At 44.1% G+C, this 15515-nt stretch overlaps 1 protein-coding gene across 5 annotated transcripts in view; it reads left to right on the top strand.

Annotated features, from left to right (window-relative positions):
- Nucleotides 1–15515, top strand: part of LOC110500007 (PRKC apoptosis WT1 regulator protein) — a 79770-nt gene that overhangs the window by 36201 nt on the left and 28054 nt on the right. For all 5 annotated transcript variants that reach the window (XR_016490176.1, XM_021577107.3, XM_021577106.3 and 2 more), the window contains one exon: nucleotides 14922–15053. Coding sequence is in view for 4 of the 5 variants with exons in the window: in XM_021577107.3 (XP_021432782.2) it covers nucleotides 14922–15053 (132 nt within the window). In the remaining variant the exon portion in view is untranslated. The remainder of the gene's footprint in view (nucleotides 1–14921; nucleotides 15054–15515) is intronic.

Below are 15515 nucleotides of genomic sequence, written 5' to 3'. Positions count from 1 at the left end.
TAAGAATAAACCTGGCCCTGAAATAAGTGGGATGCTTGTGGGTGTTTTGTGTGGGGTCTCGATCTCTCATAGCACTCTGGGCAATTTCCTTGCTTATAGAACACTGTGCTGTTCAGGTCAGGTTTTGTCTGTCATTCTCATCAATCCCATACTTTCTAGTCTTCAAAATGAGAAGTCAACACCATTTTATTACATAGTTGGTTTGGGTCTCCTGTCCTGAGGTTCTAACCAATAACAGGCCTAGAACCCCAATGCTTCTTTAGCTCCTGTCGTCCCGTTGTCACCACAGCATCAACCATAGCCCAGCGTTCTTGCACGGTGTCGACGCCGAAAATATTTGGCCGGTGGCCCCAAAAATTTAATCACTCAACCAGACTATTTTCTTGTTTGGGAGCTGTTAGACATCTGGTTTATTTGCTTAAAAGTCTGCTACTCGTCCCTCGCTATGGCTGGGAGTGCAGAGAGCTCAAAGCAAAACCCTCAGAAACCTGATGAGCTTCCCACTGGCCACCACTGCTCAGATGGTCCGCACTCAGTTCATTTACATTCCTCTCATATTAGAACTCACTCTGGGGACTCAGAGACTCATTACATTTTCCCCAGAACACAAGTTATCTGCAGACACACACACACACTGGGCCCCGGTTTGGGATTCATTCAAGTCCATATTTACCTTCTGTGTGTTTATACAATGGGCTTGGAAAGTTAACGCTGTTATTACAGTATATAAGTCACAAAGGAGTCTTTATGAGATTAAGCATTATACATATATGATATACCCCAAAGCCATAATACTTTATGATTATCCCATTAACTATTGTTTCCCTTAGTTTTAATGCAGAGAGAGTATTTTAGACTTGTACATGGGCCCCGAGAGACTAGTCTCTGGGCCTTCTGCCCTCATTGGAGCCTGAACCAATCAGAATGGGAGTGTGGTGGCTGTCCTCAGCACTTGTCCACTCGTCACTCTTCACCCACTGCCCTGCCTGGTGAATATGACCTGGCTTGGACACTGTGATTCTTGGACTTTGAGTTGTGTGGGTTTTTTGATTCACAATAAACATATGTGCAAGTTTACACAGTGTATGCTCTCGGTTTTGCGTTGTTAAATGGTAACAAATGGGTGCGGAATGTGTTGACGTTGTCAGGTTGTGCTGCCGCAAGGCCTGTGAGGAACCTGGGAGCCTGTGTTGCGCTGTGTGATTTATCCAGCCTTCACATGGGAGCTCTGCTCGGCTCGTTAGTTCCTCATTAGTTAATGCCCAGGAATTCAGGGAGCTTCTCTGTCTTGCTGAATAATGAACTGTTCAGCGGAGCTCTCTTTTTTTGTTGTAGAAAACGTCTGTGTTTTTCCGAGCCTCCTGTTCCCAGCTTCCCTTTCGGTCCCCCTTTCAAGAACCCTTGGAGGAAATGAAAGTAGGAATGAGCTTTGAAGGGACTTGGCTGGGGGGAATAAGAGGTGGGAGGGACGTCTTCAGTGTTCTCCTGTTTTTTATTTTTCTTCCAGAGGGCTGTCAATCAGATATAGTAGTCCCCCGGAGTTCCCACAGCCATGCGGTAGGTAGTTAGGTTAATGTAGGTGTTCAGTCAGCCCTGTGTGTGTTTAGAGAGGCTGTTCTTGTGAGCTTAACACTGGACTTAACCTCAATCGAGAATTCTTCATTTGGGGCTACCCATGCAAGGACCAGGGTCATGCACATTTTTTTCTTTGGGCCATTGGGCTTTTAAACACATTCCTTTTCAAATGCTTTGTTTGGGAGAAGTGCATTAACATAGTTCTCTAAATATAAATGACTAATAAACACTCAAATGTAAATTGTCAACTGCAAAAGTGTTAGTCAACCCAGGAGGAGGATGTCCATCAATTTGATGCCAAACCTCAACTTTGCACCATGCTCCTCAGTTTATAAATTGCCATAGAAACATGCAGCGTTAAACCCCTCCAAACCCCCCCCCCAAGGAAATGCCATATTTTGTGAGCGATCGCCTTTATGTAAACTGTGTACCGTGCATCTGCACAAATGACTATTTGTGTAAATAAATGGTGGTTGATGGAACATGGATTGGTGCAGATGGATTGATATTTTGCCAGAAACCCTTCATGGATCTGAGGGTGGCTGGCATTTTTCCATTCCATGTACTGAGCGGCTTAAAACGCTGCCTCCTCATGTGTTTGACTAACAGATGATCCGGTGTACAAATGGGAGACGACGTGGTATACTCTGTGTGTGGCATTTCATTTTAGAACCTAACCTAATTAAAAATTGGCTCCATCTTTTGATTCCTTCAAATTAAAGGGGGATGATACAAAAGCTAAGAAGAACATGAGCATGAATGACAAAGCTAATAAGAAAGGAGGAGGACAGTTTGTTTCCCAAGGCTCGGTAATCCCATTACTACATTTGATTCTTGGAGTCACTCTTAGTGTGTTCTGTTTTTCTCTCATTGTGAGAACAAGGAGCTCCATCTGAAATAATTGAATTGTGACCTACTCTAGATCAGTGCCCTGCGCTGGTTGCCAGAGGTATTTTGTTTTGTTGCCATAAGACATTATCTCCTTAATTAGCTTGTTGTAATGTTGAAATTGCTTTTAAACAGGCCAGTCCCCTTACTGAGATGGAGGACAAATATCCTGTGGAGGAAATCAAGTATTCAGTGCCATACTGAAAGAGTCCAGCCTTGGAGCTGTTGGAACTAGGCTACACAGCAATACCCCACCACTCTAGCGTTCCTGAGAGTGAAACCACATTGAAGGCAGTATGTGTGTGGTATTTGATTGAATGATGAATACCCCTTCAAACTCAACCTCCGATGTGAAGTGAAGGATGACGCGGGAAATAGAAAGGGACAACATGTTCTCCCACTACTCGATGTCCTCAGTTCCCCCTCAATAACAGTGTGGTTTGTGCTATCACACTACTTTGAAATTGCCCTGGGTGCCAGACCAACAATGCCACATCATTACAAGACCAAATTTTTTTAGCTAAAGCAGAAAATGAAACGGACGGGCCTGACAGAGTATGAGAGAGGTAGAAACTATGCATTTAACATCAGATTGTTCTGATTGATACATATACTTCTGCACTCTGTCCAGCTCCATGCTCCCTACATGCACTTGAGGTCAGTGTGTTTCTAGGAGACCCGTTGGAGGTGTGTGTTGTGTTGTGCTGTGCTGTGGCTGTATCGGTGGTAGACCTGTGAAGGTGTATAGTGGAGGAAGGTGGCTGCCTGGCAGGCGAGGATGGTTCAGTACTGCCATCAGGTGCCTTCAGTCTACTACTGCTCTGCTCTCTCCTATTGGCCCATCAGTAACCATAGAGACACAACACACTGGTCTGACTCACCGCTACTTTTCTTTTTATCTCCTCATCTCCTTCTGTCACTTGATGAGCAGGCACCCTGATGCGTTACAGAAGAGCTACACGGCCATCTTATTCCTCTTGTATTTGTTTAACCTGAATCTAAAGAACCTTGATTCCAAGCAAAGGTTGTGACATTTATTGAGACCTCTTTTGGAAATTGACTCCCCAACCTTGCGGTCAGAGAGGACTTGTTCCATTCTCATGCATTGTGTTTGTCCTGGCTCTGTGTTTTACAGGGTCATAGTTGTGATAGGATGTGGAAAGCCAAATACATTCTCATGTTGTAGACGGAATATATTATTCTACCCCATGAAAGGACATAGGAAGCTGGTATTGTACCATGGCCCTTTAGGTTGTTTGGATTCATCCTGGCCATGAGAAGTGATGATATCTTCCAGTCTGACAATGTGATAGACATTTGTTGCTGCTACTGCTCTAGCTGGCTGCTGTGGACCGTCTTTGCTGCAGCCCAGCGTCTCTTTTGATAGCTCTATGAAACCCCAATAGTCCCAGAGTTGAGAGACTGTATGAGAGTGAAGAAGCTGCTGCCAAGAAACCGAGCCAAAAAACACGAGGGCTCACACAAAGGAGCGAGGGACTGAATGGCGCTTGGCTCTGACTGTCGTTGGCAATGTTTTTTTTTTAGATAAACCCAATCTAAGGGACGAAGAACCGATGGTGTTCTTTAAGCGTCCCGAGAGGTCTTATTGGCTCGTACTGGCCCAGCCAAGACATCTCTTCATCTCTCTATTGCCTCCTTTTGTTGGGGCAAACCACTACTGACACAATAACCCAGTGTTAAGTGCTGCTGTTTCTGATTCCCCTGCTGCTTGGATGAGCCCTCCTCTCTGTGCCAGGTTGCTAGGTAGCCTTAGATCCAAGCATTCAAAAGGCTGACACAGAATATTATGTGGTGTCAGCTATTGTGTAATGCCCCATTTTTGTACTGGTATTCTTAAAAACAGGTCAGACAGAGGTTGATGTGTTGTTCATGTGTACAGATACTATGCATTCCAAAGATGAAGGGTGTTTGGAGAATGTGGGTCTGTCTGCCTCCTACAGGGTGTATGAGGCTAGAGGTCAGGTTGTAATGGGCTGCAGACAGAGTAGGACTGGCTCAGGAGATAAGCAGACCATTAAACCTTGGGTTAGCCTCATACAGTGCATTCGGAAAGTAATCAGACCCCTTTACTTTTTCCAGACCCCTTATTCTAAACATTTTTCCTCATCAATCTACACACAATACCCCATAATGACGAAGTGAAAACAGGTTTTTAGAAATGTTTGCCCATTTATTACAAATACAAAACATAAATACCTTATTTACATACAGTGGGGCAAAAAAGTATTGTCAGCCACCAATTGTGCAAGTTCTCCCACTTAAAAAGATGAGAGAGGCCTGTAATTTTCATCATAGGTACACTTCAACTATGACAGACAAAATGAGGGAAAAAAATCCAGAAAATCACATTGTAGGATTTTTAATGAATTTATTTGCAATTGATGGTGGAAAATAAGTATTTGGTCAATAACAAAAGTTTATCTCAATACTTTGTTATATACCCTTTGTTGGCAGTGACAGAGGTCAAATGTTTTTTCACACACTGTTGCTGGTATTTTGGCCCATTCCTCCATGCAGATCTTCTCTAGAGCAGTGATGTTTTGGGGCTGTTGCTGGGCAACACGGACTTTCAACTCCCTCCAAAGATTTTCTATGGGGTTGAGATCTGGAGACTGACTAGGCCACTCCAGGACCTTGAAATGCTTCTTACGAAGCCACTCCTTCGTTGCCCGGGCGGTGTGTTTGGGATCATTGTCATGCTGAAAGACCCAGCCACGTTTCATCTTCAATGCCCTTGCTGATGGAAGGAGGTTTTCACTCAAAATCTCACGATACATGGCCCCATTCATTCTTTCCTTTACACGGATCAGTTGTCCTGGTCCCTTTGCAGAAAAACAGCCCCAAAGCATGAGGTTTCCACCCCCATGCGTCACAGTAGGTATGGTGTTATTTGGATGCAACTCAGCATTCTTTGTCCTCCAAACACGACGAGTTGAGTTTTTACCAAAAAGTTATATTTTGGTTTCATCTGACCATATGACATTCTCCCAATCTTCTTCTGGATCATCCAAATGCTCTCTAGCAAACTTCAGACGGGCCTGGACATGTACTGGCTTAAGCAGGGGGACACGTCTGGCACTGCAGCATTTGAGTCCCTGGCGGCGTAGTGTGTTGCTGATGGTAGGCTTTGTTACTTTGGTCCCAGCTCTCTGCAGGTCATTCACTAGGTCCCCCCGTGTGGTTCTGGGATTTTTGCTTGTGATCATTTTGACCCCACGGGGTGAGATCTTGCGTGGAGCCCCAGATCGAGGGAGATTGTCAGTGGTCTTGTATGTCTTCCATTTCCTAATAATTGCTCCCACAGTTGATTTCTTCAAACCAAGCTGCTTACCTATTGTATTCAGTCTTCCCAGCCTGGTGCAGGTCTACAATTTTGTTTCTGGTGTCCTTTGACAACTCTTTGGTCTTGGCCATAGTGGAGTTTGGAGTGTGACTGTTTGAGGTTGTGGACAGGTGTCTTTTATACTGATAACAAGTTCAAACAGGTGCCATTAATACAGGTAACGAGTGGAGGACAGAGGAGCCTCTTAAAGAAGTTGTTACAGGTCTGTGAGAGCCAGAAATCTTGCTTGTCTGTAGGTGACCAAATATGTATTTTTCACCATAATTTGCAAATAAATTCATAAATCCTACAATGTGATTTTCTGGATTTTTTTAAAAACATTTTGTCTGTCATAGTTAGTGTACCTATGATGAAAATTATAGGCCTCATCTTTTTAAGTGGGATAACTTGCACAATTGGTGGCTGACTAAATGCTTTTTTGCCCCACTAAGTATTCAGACCTTTTGCTATGAGACTTGAAAATTGAGCTCAGGTGTGTCCTGTTTCCATTGATCATCCTTGAGATAGTTATACAACTTAATTGGAGTCCACCTGTTGTCCACCGGTCAAACTGAGCAATCGGGGGAGAAGGGCCTTGTTCAGGGAGGTGATCAAGATCCGGATGGTCACTCTGACAGAGCTCCACAGTTCCTCTGTGGAGATGGGAGAACCTTCCAGAAGGACTACCAACTCTGCAGCACTCCACCAGTGTGGGCTTAATGGTAGAGTAGCCAGACAGATGCCACTCCTCAGTAAAAGATGCATGACAGCCTGCTTGGAGTTTGACAAAAGGCACCTAAAGGACTCTTAGTCAATGAGAAACAAGATTATCTGGTAAGATTGAACTCTTTGGCCTCAATGTCAAGCTTCACGTCTGGAGGAAACCTGGCTCCCAAATAATAAATAAATACAGGTGTGCCAAGCTTGTAGTGTCATACCCAAGACGACTCAAGGCTGTAAATGCTGCCAAAGTACTGAGTAAAGGCTCTTAATTCTTGGCATTGAAGTTTTATATTTGTGTATATATGTGGAGAATTTTTTTACATTTTTTAAAAAACCTGTTTTTGCTTTGTCGTTATGGGATATTGTGTGTAGATTGAAGAAAAAAACAAAAAGTCAAGGGGTCTGAATACTTTTCGAATACACTGTATATCTGTCCCATCATTCCCTACCACCACCGTGGTAACTCCCGAACAGCACCGGCCACCTCCCCTGACGCCCATACATCCCCCTAAAGCGTGAGTCGGGAGCCAAAGGAACGGCCACGCATGGTTGTCCATTGAGGGAGGAAGGAAGGAAGCAAGGGAGATGACTCATTTGAGGCTGCCCTGCTTTCCCTTTTGTCTCCTGGCTACCTGCACTGCTTCCCCCCTGCATGCTTCTGTAGGACTGTGTGGATGGTGTGGTGAATGACAGAACAGTGGCGCTGGTGCTGGAGGAGAAACAGCCTCACACCACGGGGTTGTTCTACGTGTACCGGAGTGCAAGTCGAGGTCCAAAAGGCTCCTTGACAGCTTCTACCCCCAAGCCGTAAGACTGCTGAACAATTCATCAAATATCCACCCGGATTATTTACATTGATTACCCCCCCCACTTTGTTTTTACACTGCTGCTACTCACTGTTTATTATCTATGCATAGTCACTTTACCCCTACCTACATGTACAAATTACCTCGACTAACCTGTACCCCCGCACATTGACTCGGTACCCGTAACCCCTGTATATAGCCTCTATTATTTTTATTCAATTGTTTTTTTAAATATTAAAATATTTTCTTAACTCTATTTCTTGAACTGTACTGTTGGTTAAGGGCTTGTTAAGCATTTCATGGTAAAGTCTACACCATGTGTATTCGGCGCATGTGACAAATAAAATGTGATTTGATTTACGCCTCTATCAGACAGACAGCGTCATTGCATCAATGCGCCGTAATAAATTCTGCAGTCAATTTTTTTTTCAATGTTATCCAACATTTGTTCTGGACGTGTGTGCAACAAAAGTTGAACATTCACCTTTTGCTGCTATTTATGTCAAGTCTAAAAAAATACAGTTTGATTAATACGTTGGATTTATCCATTGGATATGAATCTACTTCTGGTGTATCCAAACCAATGAGGCTGTCAGTCTGATCGAGGCGTTTGACAAAACACAGCAGCTTCCCTGCTGACTCCATATACCACCACCATACACCCTGTGATTACTTCTGGTTTACAGGGATTCATTATGATGGTCCTGGATCCAGAGCTGTAGGTCTAAGTACTCTAGCAGGTCCCAGCCACCATGAGCCTGGTCTCACTGTTTCACACTGGTTGAGTTACGGTACAGTACAGGCACCTTAGCTTGTGGATAGAAGAGCCAGATGTTAAATGTATCCCATCTACACTTGCCTTCAGACAGTTTCAAGGCCCTCACGCCAACTCTGGAGACGTAGGTAGCCTAGCGGTTAAGAGCGTGGGGCCAGTAACCGAAGGGCTTGGTTCAAATTCCAGGGTCGGCAAGTTGGAAAAATCTGCCCTTCCGCTATTGAGCAAGGCAGTTAACCCCCAACAACTGCTCCACAGGCGCCAATGATTGGAACATCGATTTAAGGCAGCCCCCCGTACCTCTGATTCAGAGGGTTAAATGCAGAAGACACCTTTCGGTTGAATGCATTCAGTTGGTGTGAGGGCCTTAACTGTCTGCAGGCAACTGAAGATGGATTTAACATCTGGCAAATGACTAGTTACCCCCTTACTCTTTCCCTATACCTGTGGACAGGCATGTCTGAACCTCAAGTCATGCAGAGGTTTCCTGTCATCATGATAGCACAATGAGTCTACCTGCACAAACCAGCTACTCTAGGGTAGCCAGAGCAGTGGACCGGACCGAGTGTGTTTGCATTTGAATTTGTTTGCAGTTGAATGTGCGTGTGGCACTCCTCCCTGGTCAAACACTAGAGAAAACAAACAGTAGACTTGCTAATGGGGCCTTAACTACAAGCTGCATACCCTTCTATCAGACCCAGGCAAGCAGAGTTTATGCAGGGAGCTAGAGTCAACACACAGAGATAAAGACCCCCTGGCCAACAGGTTAGTTTGGTCTGCACAGTATACAGTCCTACTGGGATGGTTCTATAAGAGGATCTGATAGGTTACGAAGACTAGACCGATGTATTAAACACTGCTCTCATTGGATGCTGATGAGCCCAAATGTGCTGTATGGACTCCAACATGTGAATATTCAAGACAATAATTCTGTTTTATTTCATGAATGGATGCCATGTCCTGGTATGAAAGATGTACGTTATGGTCCAAAATCATAACAGCTGGAACGGGTTATACATGTCTTCACGTCAAGCTGCCTTTTTACAGTGTAAGATCACTTTGTTCTGGAGGGAAGACAATGGGGGGAGAGTGGATCTGTTGGCCATCACAGTTACAAGGTGAGTCTGTGTACAGACAGTCTAATGTGTACAGTAGCCAATTTCCTCTGTTGCATAAATTCAACCAAACATCCAGCTGCTAATTATTCATTAGGAATGAAGAGGCAACCATGTAATTAAGCAATTCTCCATTGGACTGGAAAATTGCTACATCGTAACATAAGATCTGCGAATGACATGCATTCATAATATTTTACACGCCTTTTCAGAGCTTGTTGTGTGGCATCTTCTTACCAAGGTTGTTTTCTCCGTTTGAGTCTTTTTGAATAATGCTCACCTGAACCGATTATCTTTTCTGTCACTGTCTCTGACTGAATGTCTGTCTGATTGTCACTGCCTCTGACTGAATGACTGTCTGACTGTCACTGCCTCTGACTGAATGACTGTCTGACTGTCACTGCCTCTGACATCCACATTTAAGGCTGGGAATAAAACATGAGGCAGACCACTCTCCTAGTAGCAGGATGCCTATGAAAAATCAATGTTAATTTTGCACCAGGAATGCATAATGCAATACATCTAATTTAAGTATGTTGTCACCTATTTGTATCCATGAAAAAGCCTTTGATATTTTCATGGCGGTTGAGCAACTCGATAAACTATCATTCATTGTTCTTATGACCGGTCTGACAGCTTGCGGATGAAACCGGGGAGATGTCATGACCACACATCCTCTGAGGTCAGGGCTCATCCTGCCTAAAGCAGTGCCTCTGTCAGGAGACTGACTGGTGGTCCTTTGTAGCTCCGTTGGTAGAGCATGGCACTTGTAACGCCAGGGTCATGGGTTCGATTCCCATATGTAAAATGTTATGCACGCATGACTAAGTCGCTTTGGATAAAAGCGTCTGCCAAATGGCATATATATTCAAGGTTTAATAAGGTCTGCCTCAGGCCTCTCCTGGGGGCTACATAGACTGATGGACAACCAAACAGTTGTTATCCATTAGCTACACATGGCAATTATTGCTCCATTTAATTGATTCTCTTTCACAGTCGATATAAAATCGTAATGCTCTCCGAAACAAGACAACCCCATTCTGTGATACAACATTAGGAATGGGGTTAGTACAAAGCTGGGTGGTATTGCAGTGTAAGCTACCATTTTAGGAGTTTAGGCCCTGAGTCTGTTTTTAATACCTTCTCTGCCCTCTCTCAAACTCTTCCCCAAAGCCTCATAACATGCCCAGCAGTTCAATTCCTGGCTCTTCAGCCAAACCACAGAGGTTATAGAGCATAGAATGAGGCTGGCAAAACAAGAGCACAGTGAGAGACAGTGTGTTGTTGTTGCATGGTCTATTCCCACAGATGGATTAAAGCTGGGGCCAGAGGTCAGACAGTAGACCTCTGCTTGGCCTCCTGGCTGCCCAGGTCTAACTACAACAAAGAGGGAAGCTGATGCTGGTACTGTCTCATGATCGATGACCACGGAGGAAATATAGTGCGTTTCCTAGTAGTTGTAGCCTATGTTTTGTAATGGCATACTTTTACTGTCACCCCACATGGAGATTCCGTCCCTGTGAGGTCTGGTGGAGTATTAACCATGCTTGTTAAAACGTTATTGCTGTAAAGTTTGATAAAAAGGGGGACATGTGGACTTCTGCTTTAGACCCAGTTTAATGGTCCTTTCCCAGTCCAGGCTTGTGCTTGATAAACATTGATAAAAAATATATATACATAAAGAAGTTGCACTCACAGCCAAGACAAGCTTCATTTTATGAGAATGTCTTGTACACAGTTTGACTTCAAGGCCCAAACCAACCCCTGCAAGGAAAAACAAGTTTATTTGGAATTTCAACCCAGAAGTTAAATGAAAAACAACACAATTTGGGAACAAAACCAGTCTGGGATTAACAGGGGCGATAAATCCCGCTTTCTGGGTTTGTGGAGAGAGAGTTGGCACTGACTTAAACCATCCTTGAGCTTCTAAGGTTGGCCCAATAGCTGACCAGCATCTCCATCTGTCTGACAGCCCACTGAGCAGTTTGCAGCCTCTTCATCTCTCTCATTGTGTGTGTGTGTGTGTGCGCGTGCGAGTGCGCGCCAGGACAGCTTGCCTGAATCCTGGCACTGAACACCACTCTCTTGGACTCTTTATGCCGCCAAAAGGCATTGTGGGTAATGCAGCATTCACCTAATCTGCCTCCATGATATTATTATTCCAAGTTGTTGCGATAACCAGACAGTCATATTTTACACCAGCTCTTATGACCTTGTCAGATTATATGGTTCAGGCCTCATAGCTGGCAAACCTCCACTTTAACCCACGTGAGCAACAACGTCCTCAAGTGTCACATTTATCCCCCCGACTCTCACCGTGGATGTTTGTTCTCCCTTTGATCTCTGACAGACCTGAGTTCCTCCAGTCCCTCCAGAGAGCTCTGTGTTGTATTTGTGAGCCAGGTCATACCTGAGGCTGAACGAACAACGCTGATTATTAACGGACAGTGGGCAGTGTGTGAATCACCTCAGTGCCGTTGTTCCTCTCCTTTCCTCACTGCTCCTCTCCATCTCTAACACATCATCCAAATGAACTCGGTCAGTGCCAGGGCAGGCGGCAGGTAATTAATGCACATAAGTCATTAAGCACGGTCGCACAATAACACCGTAGCAGCAGCCTCCAGTGGGAAGACAATACCAGCGGACGGAGGTGCCCTTTGCTTGTTGATTAATACATTTGAGGAGTAAACGGACAGAGCGCTGGCACGTTAACAAGTCGGCGCTGGCGGTCAGGTTCGATTTTTCAAATGGGTCCTCTGGGGAGGGAGGGAGGGAGGGAGAGAGGATATTATGAGTGTTAGTGTTTAGGAAGGGGATATTTAGATATAGGACCACACTGAGGAGAGAGAGAAATATATGAGTGTTAGTGTTTAGGAAGGGCATATTAAGTATGACCACACTGAGGAGAGAGAGAAGATATTGTTAGTGTTTAGGAAGGGCATATTAAGTATGACCACACTGAGGAGAGAGAGAAGATGTTAGTGTTTTAGGAAGGGCATATTAAGTATGACCACACTGAGGAGAGAGAGAGATGATGCTATGAGTGCTCTGCCTGTACGAGCTGTCTGCAGCTATAGTTCTGTCAAGGAGCAGCTGTTGGAAATTGTTCTTGAGGATAAAAAAAAATAATATTCTAACAAGGTGAGGATGCTGTAAACAGTTCAGATTCTTCACCTCCATTACATAAGCAGTGTTATTTGAGACACAGAAATGTCCATTCAAGGGAGGTATAGACACAGTCCATTCAGGGAGGTATAGACACAGTCCATTCAGGGAGGTATAGACAGTCCATTCAGGGAGGTATAGACACAGTCCATTCAGGGAGGTATAGACACAGTCCATTCAGGGAGGTATAGACACAGTCCATTCAGGGAGGTATAGACACAGTCCATTCAGGGAGGTATAGACACAGTCCATTCAGGGAGGTATAGACACCAAAAGTCAGACATTTTGCAAATTCCTCCTGCCATGGCTACAGCATTAGAATGATAGATTGCAGATCACTTTACCCCAAAAAGACCACATTTCAACCCAGCACACACATTCCTAATAGACCGCCACAGTCGGGTCCAGATGTAGCTTCTTAACTGGACTTGTCTTCCCATGAACACGGGTGTTATGGCGTTTGGAGACCTCAATAACATGTTGAGTAAACGCTCTTCAGAGGCCTCATGCTTTACGCCTGCCGAGATCCCACACATTATAAACAGGAAGAGGAAGGAATGTTGGGACTCGGCTGCTTCTTTTCAGAACTCACTCCTCCACTTCCCCTCTGGTGTGTGTCATCATCACCACTTTATCCGAGTCCCTCGACGGGAGGAAATGTACTCTGTGTTTCCCAGGGCAACCACTAGTGCCCACTTCCTGCTTTCAGTAGGTGATACTTGTCCCTAGTCGAGGTGTGTGTATGTGTTCAAAGTGTGTTTTATCTGTATTTTAAATACAGCTGTCTGTTGGATAATTTGTGAAGTTACACCATGATACTGTATACCCATTCTTAATAGTTAGTTACAGTATACTATTATTTGTATGTCTCTGCATCCAGTATGAAGTTTTGCGAGCCAATGCTAGCTAGCATTAGCACAATGACTGGAAGTCTATGGTATCTACTAGCATGCTAAGGACAGTATCCTATAATACTTCACTATAAGACTTGGTAATGTGAAAGGGAATGCTGGACCAAGGTTATATACCCATATGACTTAACATAGTCTCCTCACTGGCTGAAATCAGAAACAAAAACATCCCTTTAAAAGGATGAGCCTAGGTCTCCCATTGTTTTATCTGGAATAAGACAAAGGCATGGAAATTATTTGAAGTAATAGTGGGTAAAACAGCCAGCACCGTGATCCAAAATAAACGTTTGTAACCCAGTTTCAGATATAAAGTCCCTCTGTTTGGGCAACTGTTGCATAGCAACGTTTTTAGTCCTAAATCACTGTGTCGATGTAGACGGACTTCTGTTAGACTGTGTAATATTCCTCGTTATTCCATATGTGGCTGTTATTAGTTCTATGTTTCTGACCCCTGGAGTCTACAGCTGTGTATTGCTGTATGCATTTGAGAAGGAGCAGGGAAACATTTTGGCAAATCAAACTGCACAGAGCATCCCTGTGCCCTTTGCAGGGGTCAGACGGCTAAAGGCAGGCAGTGTGCGTTTACTGAGGAGGTTTGCACTGACACAGGTAGCATGCTCCTGAAAGTGTGTGTGTGTGTGTGTCAATATGTCATAGGCCAGACAGGAACAGCTAGCGTCCGCACATGGCTGAGTTAGAGGAGAAAGGAGTTGGCATTTCCCCAGGCGTGCTGATAAATGTTTTGGCAGGAAGGTCTTTGCAAATGACTACATTCCTTTTAGCCTTTTAAAGGCTATTTTTACCATTCAAGGGCCTTTTCGTTCGGTAAGCACTTTTTTTCTTCGTTGCACAGCGTGGAAATAGGAAAGACTGTTTTTTTTGTTCTGTACGAGTGGGAGGTTGGCTCCTGTTTCTGTCAATGCAGATGATACAACCATCAAGTTCAAAGTCAAACTGCATTTTCTCAATGTATCTTCATTTATTTTGATGCACTACTTAACTTAATTGCATATTTCATGAATAAGTTGCCTAAATAGGAATTTAAGATGATATATTATAAACAATTTAAGCTGAGAGCAGAGATGCCTCAGTAAAGTTGGAAGCATTCTCAGAATTTCTCGCTGTGCCCTGACTGACCCCTACATCACATGGTGTGGTTGACTCCGTGTTTTTGGGGACATTCCACTTGTCAAAAAGGCCTCTCTGACTACACGTCCACAGCAGCAGTGTAAGGACCCCTTGCCGGCCGTCTTCCTGTTTTCTGCATGTCCCGGGGAATGTGGACTAGGCTGTGTTAGAGCTGTTTAGGGGCTGTAAAATAAATCATGCCTTAAGAGGATTAAGGGGACCTGGGCCACATCTCTCTGGAGGTTACCACGGTTACAGTGAGAATGACCTCGGCTGTCAACGGTGGTGTCTCACTCCCCGTGCCTCTCTCACTCTCTCAGATATTTCTGTATCTCTCTCTCTCTTACAATGTACAACCTTTTGATATGTTACTTAGTGTATAGCATAGTTTAAAAAAAAAATGTGCACCTAAAAACCATTCAATAAATTGACCCCTATATTCACACCTTAATTATTCAATAAGGTGTGTTCAACTCTCTCTCTGTATTGCAGAGCCTGGATGAGCTGGATGATGACGACGGAAGGGATAAGGCGAAGGAGGAGGAGCAGCAGCTGACACAGCTCAACACGGAACAGAACGAAGCCATGACCTCTGACCCTGGGGCCGCCACCCACTTACTACAGGTGAGGACAAGGTCACATGTCACCCAACCTCACAGAATATTACCCCTTAGTGTAATACCTAGGGCCTGGAGTTTAGCCTGACCATGTAACCGGACCAGGAAACACTCTGGGCTGAAGTCCTATCAACCAATATGGCTTTTGGCTCCCCAAGTTTTGTACACACTTATATGGTTCTTTGATCACTGAAACAAAATGGTTCCATGTACTGGAGAACACTGAATGGTGCCATTTATGAATTATGGCTACTACTATTAAATAATCATATTTTGAGCTAAGGATATACTTTATTAAACAATTAAATAATGGGCAAAAGAATACCAGCATAGTTTTTAGAATTATTTGCCATTCAATGCGAACATAGTTAGGAAATATGAAGTACAATACTTTGTCCATTTAGTTAGTGATCAACAAAAAGGTGTCTTCTGCTCCATTCTCAACCACTACCAAACAGCAGACATCCCA

The sequence above is a fragment of the Oncorhynchus mykiss genome, chromosome 21 (genome assembly GCF_057628025.1).
Source record: "Oncorhynchus mykiss isolate SJ-2025 chromosome 21, ASM5762802v1, whole genome shotgun sequence".
NCBI lineage: Eukaryota > Metazoa > Chordata > Actinopteri > Salmoniformes > Salmonidae > Oncorhynchus > Oncorhynchus mykiss.
The sequence above is the reverse complement of the archived record's forward strand: the minus strand, read 5'-3'. Positions and strand labels throughout refer to the sequence as shown.